The sequence below is a fragment of the Xyrauchen texanus genome, chromosome 16, assembly GCF_025860055.1.
Source record: "Xyrauchen texanus isolate HMW12.3.18 chromosome 16, RBS_HiC_50CHRs, whole genome shotgun sequence".
NCBI classification, from domain to species: Eukaryota; Metazoa; Chordata; class Actinopteri; order Cypriniformes; family Catostomidae; genus Xyrauchen; species Xyrauchen texanus.
The window spans coordinates 1368621-1382333 of NC_068291.1; the positions used below are offsets into that span (position 1 = coordinate 1368621).

Below are 13713 nucleotides of genomic sequence, written 5' to 3' on the forward strand. Positions count from 1 at the left end.
AGGTTTAATAAAATATGCCACTTTCCACGAATATTATTAAATTCACTGCTTTGTTCTCTTTCACCAAACTGTCAGTGAAAGGAAGTGCTTAGCTTTCAGAAAATGTTCTTGATCAGCTCAGGAGGTCAAACTGAATATCATATGAAATGTTTTATTTTATTTTAGTTATAGGTTTACAATTATTGCAACCCTTTAACACAAATTTGGTGAATGTTTGAATGTGATGCAAAACACAACATTTCTGTGATTTAGTTGTTTTCTAGCAATAAAAATGACATTAATAAATAACTATTATAATACTTAAATGAATAAAAGTGGCAGAATGTATAACAGGGTTGCAGATTCTGCCGATATTAAGCTATTACTCTGTAGGTGTTAGCTAAATGTATTTGTACATAAATGTATGTGTAGTTCTTGATAAACTTAACTTTCCCATATATTTAAGAATACATTTTTGTTTGATCATTTTTCATGCAATAAGCTTGTTAATGGGGTTGAATGATTGAGTTTAATGAATTTGACAACAATTGGTGTAAAAATTTAGAAAATGAAAAAAGAAAAAAAAAAAGCAATGCTTCATTGTACGCAGTTTAAGGCATCTCCACTGCTCAATTTTGCTGTAACAGCGTTGAAAGCAACACGTGGGACACGCCTCAATTTTGCGTTTTTTTGTAATCAATTTCTTTCAAATGTCTGAATTATTATTCCTATTGTATCTTCCGTTAGTATTATTATTCTTCTGGCTGGGAGTCTATGGCAGCCCTATGAACCGTACATAGGAAACTGATGACATTTGGCACACTAATAAGGGTCATCATGAATAGCCACTATACCAAATTTGGGGTCTCTAGGACGTGCTCTGTAGCGCCACCACCATGTCAGAAATTCACTTTTTTGTCTGATGACTCTCCTCCTGATGTCTCCAGTGGACCCCTTACATTACAGCTCCGCCCATTACAGTAACTTCATGGATTATGACGTTTACAGTTTAAACCTTTCACATACTTGATCTGATTTGCCCAAACGATGGCTCAAAATAATCTCCAGACAGAGCCACACAGAACTGCCCAGAAATCATTTTCATTTGTGCTCCTGTTCAGAAATTATGCCAACGCGAAGTTAACGAGGTCGATGAGAAAATGGATGTGAGGCTGTGTGTCAGCAAGTAGCTGATGACAGTCAATAGAGCGCTATTTGACTTTTTAGCATGAGTCATATACAGACTACATATTTATTGATTTAAATAGTAGCCTTTCGCGGTTTAGTAATTACTGTGATTTTGTAACGAATGTAGGAGTGAAGGCAGACGAGGAGGTGCGGATCCAAAAGCAGGTTCTTTATTATAAATCAAAGTGAGGGCAAACAAACAGGAACAAATAAATATCCACGAGGGGAAAACAACATGAACATGAAAAACATCCACAGGCAGGAGAAACAACTATAACATTCACGTGCAACAACATTCAACGACCGACAAGGGAATGAAGGAACAGACAGGGTTTAAATACACAAGGACAAGGGTAACAAGGCCAGTCAACAAACAGAACTCTGAAACAGGATAACAAGATAATTAATTAAAACCAATGACAAACAAGAACTGAATCAAGGTAATCAAACAATGAACCAATAAAACCCAGATACAAAACATGGAGGGAAAACAGGATGTGACAAAACTAGGAACTGAACAGGAATTTTCAAAATAAAAGTACACAAAAGAACAAAGGACAACAATGAACATGACAGATTTACATAGCGACCTGCTTCTCCAGATTGGTCTAACAACACAGAAACACTTCACAATAAAAGCTTAATTTAAATGGAAAAATATGACAGAAGTAGATCTCTACTGTATGTGATATGCACTGTTATACTGTAATAATAATAATAATAATAATAATAATTTCTGTATTAAATTTAATCAAAAATAACTTCAGTGTTGTATTTAGGATTGTGCTGTGAGGTTCTGTATAAAATCACTTCATTTGATAATAATATTCAATTTCATGTTGAAAATTAACGGTTATACTTTCATTTGATTAAAGTTTTATTTAAACACAATTTTGATGATAAAATTGAAATAAACTGCTGATATTGAGTTCAGAAAAAACAAACAGGTATCGGACAAGTAAAATATCGAAATGGTGAAATATTTGATGTGATTAAAGTCGGGCTATGTTCATTTAATGTTAATAAGGTGAATTTTTCTCTGTACCATAAATAGAACAAGCTTCTTTTCCTGAGATATCTCAGTGTAATGTTGTTTTCCATTTAGATTAATGATGTCAATAAGATGGCGTCATTTAATTTCGAGAAAGCTTCAGTAGTTGCTGCGCTTTACTCTGTTTAGACTCCTTTTATCATCTTGACGTGTTGCCAAAACCCGCATCTGGTGTAGACCACATCCCTGCTCACAGTCTGTAATTGTGTTACAAATGATGGATTGATTTTTCCCAAATAGATTCATTGAATGCTGTGATTCCTCCTTGCAGAGTATAAGAGTCATATACTGTTACTCTTACTCTCCAAACTCTCTAAAGAGCTTTATATGAATCGGTTTTAACAGCGACCTTCATGTGATATAATCACATTTATAAACGCTTTATTAGCAAGTCGCTCAGTACTTGTCATTGAATGTAAGGTGTTACAGGTGAAGATGTAGAGTAATGTTCCTGCAGCTCTCGTGTGTTATTGCGATGTTTCTGCAGGTGGATGATGCAGTGTTCTGCGCGGGTCAGATTGCGCTGGTGCCCTGCCGTATGCAGCTGGTGAGCGGGTCTGTGGCGCTGCAGTCTTGTCTGTGTTTCACTCATGTGGAGAGTGTTCTGGCCGCTGTGGGTTCAAAGCTCACGCTACGTCACGTGCTGCAGGCACAACTGTACGTCAATCACCGCAAACACATCGCTGACGTCACTGCGGCCTGGAAGAGAAAACTACAGCACATACAGGTCAGACTCATCTTTGTTTTTTAGTGAGAATCTGTAACTCATATTTGTCCTAACCAGTAAAGTGATAAAAGACATCCACAACAACTTGTCAAATCACACTTTGTCAGGACACTGTTAGTGTCAGTGCCCGCACACTTTTCCAGTCATCTTGGTTCTGGAAGTATTTTTCCTGTTCATTTCTTTCATAGGGATTTCCTAAAATCCTTCATTAAAGAGTTGTGCACCATGAACCATCACAACATTACAAACTTTCATTTAAAGCAAAAACTTTCTTTGAAAATCAGACAAAGATACAAGACAGTGTACTGAGCTGCCTCAATCAACACAAGATTTGATGTGATGAACGTCAGAAACGTTTGTCCAATCCTGTGACTAGTTCTTCCTCAGAAGGGCTCATTGTGACAGTCAGCGTTTGCTGGTGCACTGATATAAACCTGTGCACACTGAGCGTCTGATCTTCATCCTTTATGTTTGCATTTAGATGCATTCTGTAATTTCTCAGTGATGATATAGTTTCATTATGTATATTTAAGAGGACTAGATTAGGAAAAACAATGAATCCCTGAGGCCTGTAGACCCTTTACATACCTCACATTTACATGCAAATGAACTGGAGGCCTGTTGAAAACATTCACAAACTGTTGATCTGTAGCGAAGAGAGCTCACATGACATGGAAATGTCGCTCTTTAGTAAACGCTCATGCAAAGTTGATATAGTGTGAACGGTGTGTGTTTAATGAGTGCGGGGGCAGATGTCTTTCTTAATGCCCAACCCCCCCAATCTGCCCGTCTGTGATCTGTGTGTGACGAGGAGGAGGGCGGGTTTGTGCTGTGAGGACACATGCCTGGCCCTGAATCGGGCTAATCAGCCGGGAGGGGAATAAATCAGAGCCAGAGGCGCCAGTTCGAGAGAGACACACGCGGCAGCTGTGTGTGTGTGTGTGTGTGTGTGTGTGTGTGTCTCTCTCTCTCTGTGTGTATTATGTTGATTTAAGTTCATTTCTGTCATTAAAGTTTATGTTGACTGTTCTGCCAGTTCCCGCCTCCTCCTTGCCCATCCCTTACCCGTTACACTGTGATCTCCATATGGCTCATGAGATCTGCTGTCTTGAATTGATTCACTCAGAATTATGAAGTTTCAGATCAGATTTCAAAAATTCCCTTCTGTGTAAAAAAAACATAACACAAACAATTCTCTGTTTGATGTTATTGTTTGGGTAAATGATCATATACAGCTGAAAAACAGATATACACTTATTTCATTTGTTTTAACAGACACTTTTATCTAAAGTGAATAACAAATGAGAATAATACAAGAGAGAATCTCAGGAAACCTTTTAAAAACCTGCAGATCATTTTCACCCCGATATCCAAAGAAAGACATTTGAAAAAAAATGAAGCCTGTTTCAGGTCCATTAAAATATTTTTGCTTCATTTTCAGATTGTTCATGACTGTATTGTACTAATGACAACGAGTGTTTTCACATTACTGTAAGAAAAATTTAGGGGTAAACATTTGCTTAATTTTCAGCAAAATAACCCCATTCACACACACAAACATACGCATAAACATACACACATGCACTCAAACACACTCACAAACACACACACAGACATACACACATGCACTCAAACACACTCACAAACACACACACAGACATACACACATGCACTCAAACACACTCACAAACACACACACAAACATACACATAAACATACACACATGCACTCAAACACACTCACAAACACACACACAGACATACACACATGAACTCAAACACACTCACAAACACACACACAGACATACACACATGCACTCAAACACACTCACAAACACACACACAGACATACACACATGCACTCAAACACACTCACAAACACACACACAGACATACACACATGCACTCAAACACACTCACAAACACACACACAGACATACACACATGCACTCAAACACACACACAGACATACACACATGCACTCAAACACACTCACAAACACACACACAGACATACACACATGCACTCAAACACACTCACAAACACACACACAGACATACACACATGCACTCAAACACACTCACAAACACACACACAGACATACACACATGCACTCAAACACACTCACAAACACACACACAGACATACACACATGCACTCAAACACACTCACAAACACACACACAAACATACACATAAACATACACACATGCACTCAAACACACTCACAAACACACAAACATACACACATGCACTCAAACACACTCACAAACACACACACAAACAAACACACTCACAAACACACACACACAAACATACACACATGCACTCAAACACACACACAAACATACAAACACACTCAAACATACACCCAAACAAACACACATACACACACATGCACACAAACACACACTCACAAACACACAAACATACCTGGGAGTCGGGTAGTAGAAGACAAAGAGAGAGACTCCGGTTCATTACTTCCGGAAACGCCATCATGTAGTCCTCGGTCTGGCTGAGGGGAGCTGTTGGGAAGCAAACTGTGCTTCCTCTGTGAGTAACTGCAACAGTCGGGCCACCCACTGGTCAGGCGACTATTCCCACACCTCGGCCATCTTCATGAAGAAATCGAGGTAGGCTTCTGGATCTTCGACCAGCCCCAACAAGGTGACTGGCTGGACAGTCGAGGTGTGCTCCGGGGCCACCACAGCAACCCCCTCGTTTCTGATCAAGCTATGGAATGCCTATCGGTCCTCCTCTTGGGCCTGGAGTAGGAGTTGAAAATGCTGTTCCTGCTCCAGCCGCACCTCGACTAGGACTTGATGCTGGTTCTGCTAGATGCCGGTGAGGATCTTGATCACATCGCCCAGTTGATTACAATTGATTGATCACAATTTACACAAGTTTTTTAGCAAGTCTTTTGCAGGCCTATTCAACTGGTGGCCCACAGGCCAAATCCGGCCCGTTTGAAATTTTAATTGGCTCACGTGAGATTGACAGTTTTGGGGGCTGTTTTCACTGAACACGTTTTGTTCACACTTTTTTTTTTCAATTGTTTTCCTATGTAAACTTGCACTAGATGGACGTTGCGCCATGTCTTGATGATTTTAAAGAGCCCATATTATGCTTATAATCATAAGGTTCATCATTTTATTTTGGGGGTCTACTAGAATTGGTTTACATGCTTGAATGTTCAAAAAATACATTATTTTTCTTATACTGTACAAATCTTTTCCCCGCTCTTCATACTCTGGCTCAAACGCTCTGATTTACATCCTGTCTATTCAATGCCCCCCTTTCAGAAAAGCCCAGTCTGCTCCGAATGGTCAGCTGTCTAGTCTTATGTGATTGGTCAACCACGTAGAGCATGTGTCAGAAATGTAACGTCTGTTACCGTAACCGAGTTTCAGTCTTGCTGAGCAGCTGTAAACACTACTGTAACTATGGTAACAGTGGCGTCTGTTTTGCCCTACCAGCTCTAGCCAGAGTCCGATAATGAATGAAATAATGAAAGTTTGGAAGAACATGCTGTGAAGAACAGTGGTAAGTTTTAATTTAGTAGCTTTCTTTCAAGTAAACTGTTGATTGTTGTGAACCTAACAAAGCTTCAAGTAAAAGACACGTTGGTCATATTTTTGCTGGATTGATGTAGCTGAACTTTTTTGACCACAGCTATGAACAGAGAACAGAGACTTACTCCCGGTTGGACATTACCTGGGGCATTAGAGAGTTAGTGAGCAAGTTATCCGTGGACTGGCGTGAATAGCGGCTGTAACATTACAGCTTGTATTTCTATAATTATATAAGACTCTTGAGATCGACCATTTTGTTTCACAGTTTTAGGTAAAAGCCAGCCCACAGCTGAATAGTAAACCCTTACCAAAACAATAACATTACATAGCAAGTTAGCCGAGCACTAGTGTGGATCGCAGACATAAAATGACTCTATTAATAAATCATCTCCACACATGATCACGATTCATTATAGTAAGAACAACAAACAATCTGCATAATTCTACACAATTGTATGTAAAAGTGGGCGGCAGCTGATTAGCAAAACTATTTCAACACAATAACATTAGCTAGCAGGTTAGCAGATACAGCTGTGCACTGGGTGTACACTGTAACTACAACACAAAACTCTGCATTTGAACTCTCGGTAGCAGATTAATCCACAAATAATCAAGCATACTCACAGGTTGTGATCCTGAAGCTCCAGATTGTCCCAACAAAGTGGAAACTGCACCATCTTTCAGGGGTAATAGTCTTGAAAATCTGGCATTGGTTGTGGTTGTTCTGCTAATTAATTTAAATACATTTTAACCACTGATTCAATTCGTCTGCCATTGGAAGTCCAAACAAAGAGGTTTTGCTTTCGCAGTAAAGAAAACCGCATGAAAACCTCTCGACATGGCACAACACTAACCCAACTCATCCTGGCCTCCGCTATAACTAAGTTTGTTTGAGGACGGTCCAAAGTAGCCCTTAGGCAGTCATTATGCAAATGTGTTACATAGTGACGTAGATACTTTACGGAGAAATGGCAGGACTACAAACAGCCCATTTCTTGTAGTTCTTGAGCAGTGTTGTCTGTGGGAGAGAATAACTAAAAATAAATTTGACATGTACAAAGAGCTATGTTACACACTAAAGGAAAGGTCAAATCCCCAAAAGCATATTAGGGCCTCTTTAATGTGTCTCGTGCAGGAGCACCATGTTGTAGATGCTTTTAGAGGTTGCGTTATCAGTAATTTTGATGGAAGGGGAAGATGATCTAAAATCAGGAACGACTGACAAGCGTAAGTATGGAGAAACAGAAAAGTTCTATTCATTCATTTGGTCAAGAAATTCTACTTGAAGTCCAAAGTTTAAATCATTGCATTGATAATAAACGTCATTGTTATTGTTCAGTGACATCTTTAGTATCAGTCTGATTTACTCTCTCTGTTGTGGACCAGTATTGAAAGCACATTTTAGTTGATTTGTTTATGTTTTGTCTCAAGTTTACCTGTATTTTGCTGCTCTCAGCTCTGAATGTCTCTTTGGCACTTTTGAGCTGTGCCAGCTGAATGTCCCAGTGATTAAAGCTCTGGAATACAAGAGGTTGTGAGTTTGAGAAAAGAGCGTGTACCTCTGTTGATCTCCGAGTCTTCATATTGTGCTTACTACAATGCTGACGGTATTTTATTGTGTAATTCCTGTGTCATTAAAAAATATATAATCCTATATAATATAATATTTATAATATAATTCCTGCTTCAATTTATAAAAGCTGTAACAATATTTGATCAGAAATAGTTGTATATTCTCCACCTAGAATGTCTCTTTGACCTCAGTTAGACTTGTCGATTGTGTGGCACAGTAGTTAGAGCTCTGGGCTTCAGGACAGAGGACTGGGCGAACCCCGGTTCGATACCCGCTTCAGCTGGTATAAATGATGTGACTCATGATGTTGTGGCAGAGCTCTGCTCTGATCATTGCTGCTTGCAGTTATGTTTGTAATTGTACTTTTACATAAATTGTTTACCTTCACATTAATATAGTTTATAATGTACTGTTCTATCCTGTTCAGAAAGTGACACGAAACATTGATGAAAATCGCAAGTAATTGTTCACGGTAAAGCTTTTCACACATTGTGTGTGACACATATTTCCGTCACCGTTTAAGAAAAGTTACCCAAACATGAAGCAAATTGGCCAGCTGTTCTTGACATTCTTTAATATAAAATACAATCCAATGCTAAAATATAAGGAAATGTTGTCACCTACTAACTATATATTAAGTTTTAAAATGATATGTTTTAATTTACAAATATATACTTGTGTTTATAGATGTATAATCAGAATTATTACTAATTTATCTTGATTTTCAGATGTTATATCATTATTTTATTTTGCCCCCATAATATATTTATATAAAAGGCACAGTGTATATTATTTTTAGTGAGATTTCATCAAAAATATATTGACTTTTATTCAGCAGAGAACAAAACACATTTTCAGGGCAAATGTTCACTCTTTTTTTGTGAGGGGGTTGATAATGATGCATTGTTTCATTTTAACATCTTGTCATGCAGAAATGTTGCTGTGAAAATATGTACTTGGTTTGAATACACATTCCTTAAGCAACTAGTCAAGCCTTCCTGTTCAATACAGACACAAGCTGCCGTATCTCACAGTCTGATCATCTCATATGTGCACTATTAAGGGATTGAGCTGCGCTGAAGGGTTTTATTGAGGTGAGAGGAGTAGCAGAGGCGGTTCGGCTCACTTTCACACTGGAGACACGACCACTCAAAGCCCACCACACTAAGACTTCCTGCTGAGGAGGAAATGTAGAGGAACTGCCGGAGCATCCAAACCCCATCAGACCCCCACTGAGAGACACTTTACACATTCCTTATTACTGTGTTTACTGTGCGCCTCTCACACCCCTCACCAACCCACCAACACTGAGAGATACTGTAGAGAGAGAGAGAGAGAGAGAGAGAGAGGACTAATGGGTTGACCTGACAGTGTGGTGGTCTTAATGTTCTCACATTACATCACTAATGCAGTAATAGAGTGAATCTTATGAAACCTGTCAAGAACATTTCATATTTCAGCCCAAAATCAGAAGACATAAGAAAGAATTTTTGTATAAAAAAATGGAGCCTGTTTTTAGTATCATTTGTATTATTTTCATGACAGTTAAACAAATTTTTTCTCCTTAACATGAAAAGAAGTATAGTGTAAAATTTCAGCACATTAAAAATCTGCGATTAATTGCAATTAACTACAAAAGTTATGCGATTAATAACAATTAAAAAAATAATATTTAGCACTTTTTATTTTCATTTTTGCATGAGAGTTAAAATGCATTTATTTCCATATTATTGAAAAAGTGAAACAAAATGTAACAATATAATGCTTTATTAACATTTTACAAACAAAGCCTTCCACAGTATAAAGACAGAAATGCCCTAAAATTTCACCCAATCAAGCAACATTTCCCAAAGTCTAAGTGGGAGTTTGACTAATTGAAAGAACTAGTCTCCCCATAGGTTACATATTCATGCAGTGGACATTAATGTCTTAATCTCTCATGCTCCGCAGAATTAATCTGCCAGTAGACTGTGGCTATTCGCTTTGTTACAGCATGTTGTTGTGTCTAAAGTTTAACCCTTAAATCAAAGACTAGAGTCTTGTGAACTGTAGTCAGTCACTTTTTATTCCTTTAAATGATTTGTTGCGTATAGCAAATTCAAAATACAACATCCACCTTTCTGTATTGCTGTAGACATAACATTAATCTTGGTGAATTTATGTGTTTTACTTTTATAAAAATGAACATAATAAAAGAAAGATCAAAATGCATTACAGTAATAATAATTTTGGGGGCAAATATGTCAAATAATGTCACATTGCAAAATCTGAATTGTACTAAAGTAGGCTTAATTTTCTTCAAAGTTGAAATGTGTAATTTCTGTACCAATATAGCGTCACCAAAGGGAATTTCCAAAATAACGGCTCTCAAACATCCAAAATTACTACTCCCACCCAAAATTCATATCATTGGTTGAGTCAATAGCTGTATTTCTATTATCGGGCCAAATAAGGGGGCGTGCTAGTGCATGCCAGGGCCAGTTGTGTTCCCACTGTCACTTCCAGGGCTTCATCGTTCCTCCTCAGGGCTTCTCCGGGGCCAACGGCCAAGTGTCTTTGACCCGCCAATTACCCTTGGGCCAAAGAAGGCCAATGGGGATTGATGTGTTTATCAATGTCAAAGGTGGAGTTTTGCTGAGTCAGGTCTCGCTTTCCAACAAGCAAAGACATGGTGTTCATCTCGAGGGCTACTTTGTCTCCAGAGTCTGAACCTCAGCTTGAGTTTTCCTCTTGCTTGTAAAATGGGCAGGGCTATTGGCATGATGGTGGAATGCAGATTGATTTTGGTCTCGCAGCTCGAGGTTGTTGGCCCCAGCTAACCAGTTGATAGCCCTGGATTGCACTGACCCGATAGTGTAAACATGACTAATCTTGACATGTTGGGCCGAGTGGGATGTTTTGATAGCGCTATAATGTGTTCACAAAACATTCAATCTATGAATGGTTACTAATAGTTCCTTCTGTATAATAAACTGGGATACAAGAAAGTAATTCATATGAGAACATTACAAACTTTACCTCTAAGCAACAAATAATAAAAAAAAATAGAAATATAGAAGTTATTGGCCTAAATCATCTAATCATTTCAGGGATTCTCATTAACTAGTTTGATCAAACTACCTCAAAATCAACCTTTAGACATTGCATGCGATGACCTCATGGATGAGAACATTTAGCAGTGCATAGTAACTGGGGTTGATTTTGTTGCTATGTAGTGTTGTGGGAGAAACTCATGAGTGCATTTACCATGGGGCTTTAGCCCTTTTTACCCAAATGTCTTTGTTATATTTATTTTGTGTTGAAATTTGACCTGCATATGCTTTTGTGAGATTCACCAATTACATGGATGAATTTGAAGTTGCCACATTGTGACACTCACAAAATATCAACATTCACCACCTTTTTATTTGATTGGATTAATCTGTTAAATGAATCTCATAAGTCGCAGTGTCACATGAGTGCTTCCCCTTCCGGTTTGAGGATCAGAATTAATTGTTGAGCTCGACCCAGCGTGATTCACACACGTGCTTATAAAAGATGAATTTCTAGACAGTGAAGATGTTTAGAAGTGGAGAATAAAGGAGATTTTAATGCAGAGTGTTTGGAGGGCTTTTGGTGTTGTGACCATGAAGTTTGGCGTTTGATGTGTTTGAGCCCCACACTGAGAGGCTGGATATTGGGGGCCATAGGGTCGTCCTTTAAACCCAGTACACAAGCCCCTGTAGATCCCACAGCTGCATTATTACTGGCCCATTATTAACCAGTGTTGAGTGTGTTGTCCCTTCATTACCAGCGCTCACTGTAAAGTGGTAATCTAGCATGTATTAAAGCACACTCGTTAGAGAACGTCAACGCTTCACACACACTTACAGCTACTTAAAGTCTGCTATTGTTTACTGGGAGCCGTACACTCATCACAGCAGTAAAGTGGTTTGATGTTGATACACAATCAGCCGTTCACTGGTTTAATCTTGATGTAAGTGCTATTTACGGATCGGGTCACGGGGTGGAGGTGCAAGGCATGAAATTGGGAGAAATGCTGCCTGCGCTGCCTCTGATTTATTCCTCGTCTGCTTTTGAGTGAATTTCAAAATCAAGTGTATGTAACCCGTCATTATTGTGCTCTCATGGAGTGGGTGAAAATTGATCCAGCAAATTGAAAAGTGGGTTAAGTGTTTTTGCCCTTATTGACGGCACAACAAAAGCGCTGTTGTATACACTCATTTCTCACCCATTAGCGGATGAGAGCATCGCGCAGTGTTATTTGAGGGCCGCATTGTGTCGGGCACGAGCAAAGAGACGTTTGAGAGGTGATAATGGCCGAACGCAGACTCCACAGAAGTCGAAAGATTTTAACTCTGCAGATGACATCATTTAAAACCATCACGGCAGCGCTCTTGTAAATGTGTGTTTGAAATGGTGTAAAATGGCCCGTGCGTGTCTGAAATGTTCTGTTTGAAAACAGCGTCTCTGCACAATCACTTCATTTGTCTTTGTTGTGGTGTTTGTAAAGAAATGGACATCCTAGTGCTCAATGTCAATTGAAATAAATGGATGAAATCAGATTATCTGTTCCTAAACCTGGTGAACAGCTTAAACCAGGGGTTATCAACCATTTTCAGGCCAAGGACCCTTTGGTGGGTAGAGAGAGATGGTGACGGGACCCCCGTTACATATTGTATAAAATTGAGTTTTGCGTTTTATGCCTATAAAAACATGGATGGTATGCTACCATATTATTGTATGTATACTTCATGATGTTTAGCTTGCAAAGCCATTGAAATAATCATTAAATGCTGCCCTGCTAAAAAGACCAGCTAAAACCAGTATTAGCTGGTTGGCTGGTTTTAGCTGGTTGCCCAGCGTGGTCATAGCTGGCCAGGCTGGTTTTAAAGGGACTTTGAACCCTTTTTTAGCTGGTCAGGCTGGCCATAACTGGTCAGGTTGGTCATGCTTATCTTAGCTGGTCAGGGTGGTCTTAGTTTGTCAGACTGGTCTTAGCTGGCTTCCCCACCAGCTAAAAAGTGTTCAAACCCCCTCTGAAACCAGCTAACTGATCAGCCTAGCTTGGCTGGGAGACTAGCTAAACCAGCCAACCAGCTTAAGCTCGTTTTAGCTGGTCTTTTCAGCAGCGATGTATAGCAAGGGTCTGCAACATTTTGACATGAAGTGACATTTTTTAATTCCCCTGTAAATCCCTGTGCCAAACCTGCTCCAAAAAGAAAGAAAAGGACAGACAGATGTATAGACAGTTAGGCAGACAGAAAAAAAGACAGACCCTGTCCATGCAGAATAAAACAACTTTTATACGGTTACTAAAATGAAGTCTTCATCTCGTGTGAGTGATTTTATACATATTTTTATACAAATACTGTCGATTTCATTGAGTAAAAATCTGTAATGAGGAAATCAATGACTGAGTGCACCTTGAATTATGTTGAGTTGAGAGTCACTGTCTTGTGTGTGTGTGGAACATTAAGGACCCTGTATGCCATCTGGATAATCTCAGCTGTAATTATTTATTTACACCGGGCAAGTACGATATTGTTCTGAAAGCAGACTGTCATCTGCTCAACAGCACAGCGCGACCAACGCAAACCAGACGCGTTTTACTCATGTGACCCT

General features: G+C 39.0%; 1 protein-coding gene across 3 annotated transcripts in view; it reads left to right on the top strand.

Annotated features, from left to right (window-relative positions):
• The window catches only part of dph6 (diphthamine biosynthesis 6), a 110694-nt gene that overhangs the window by 72086 nt on the left and 24895 nt on the right, over positions 1-13713 (top strand). For all 3 annotated transcript variants that reach the window (XR_007972188.1, XM_052145014.1, XM_052145015.1), the window contains exon 13: positions 2706-2945. Coding sequence is in view for 2 of the 3 variants with exons in the window: in XM_052145014.1 (XP_052000974.1) it covers positions 2706-2945 (240 nt within the window). In the remaining variant the exon portion in view is untranslated. The remainder of the gene's footprint in view (positions 1-2705; positions 2946-13713) is intronic.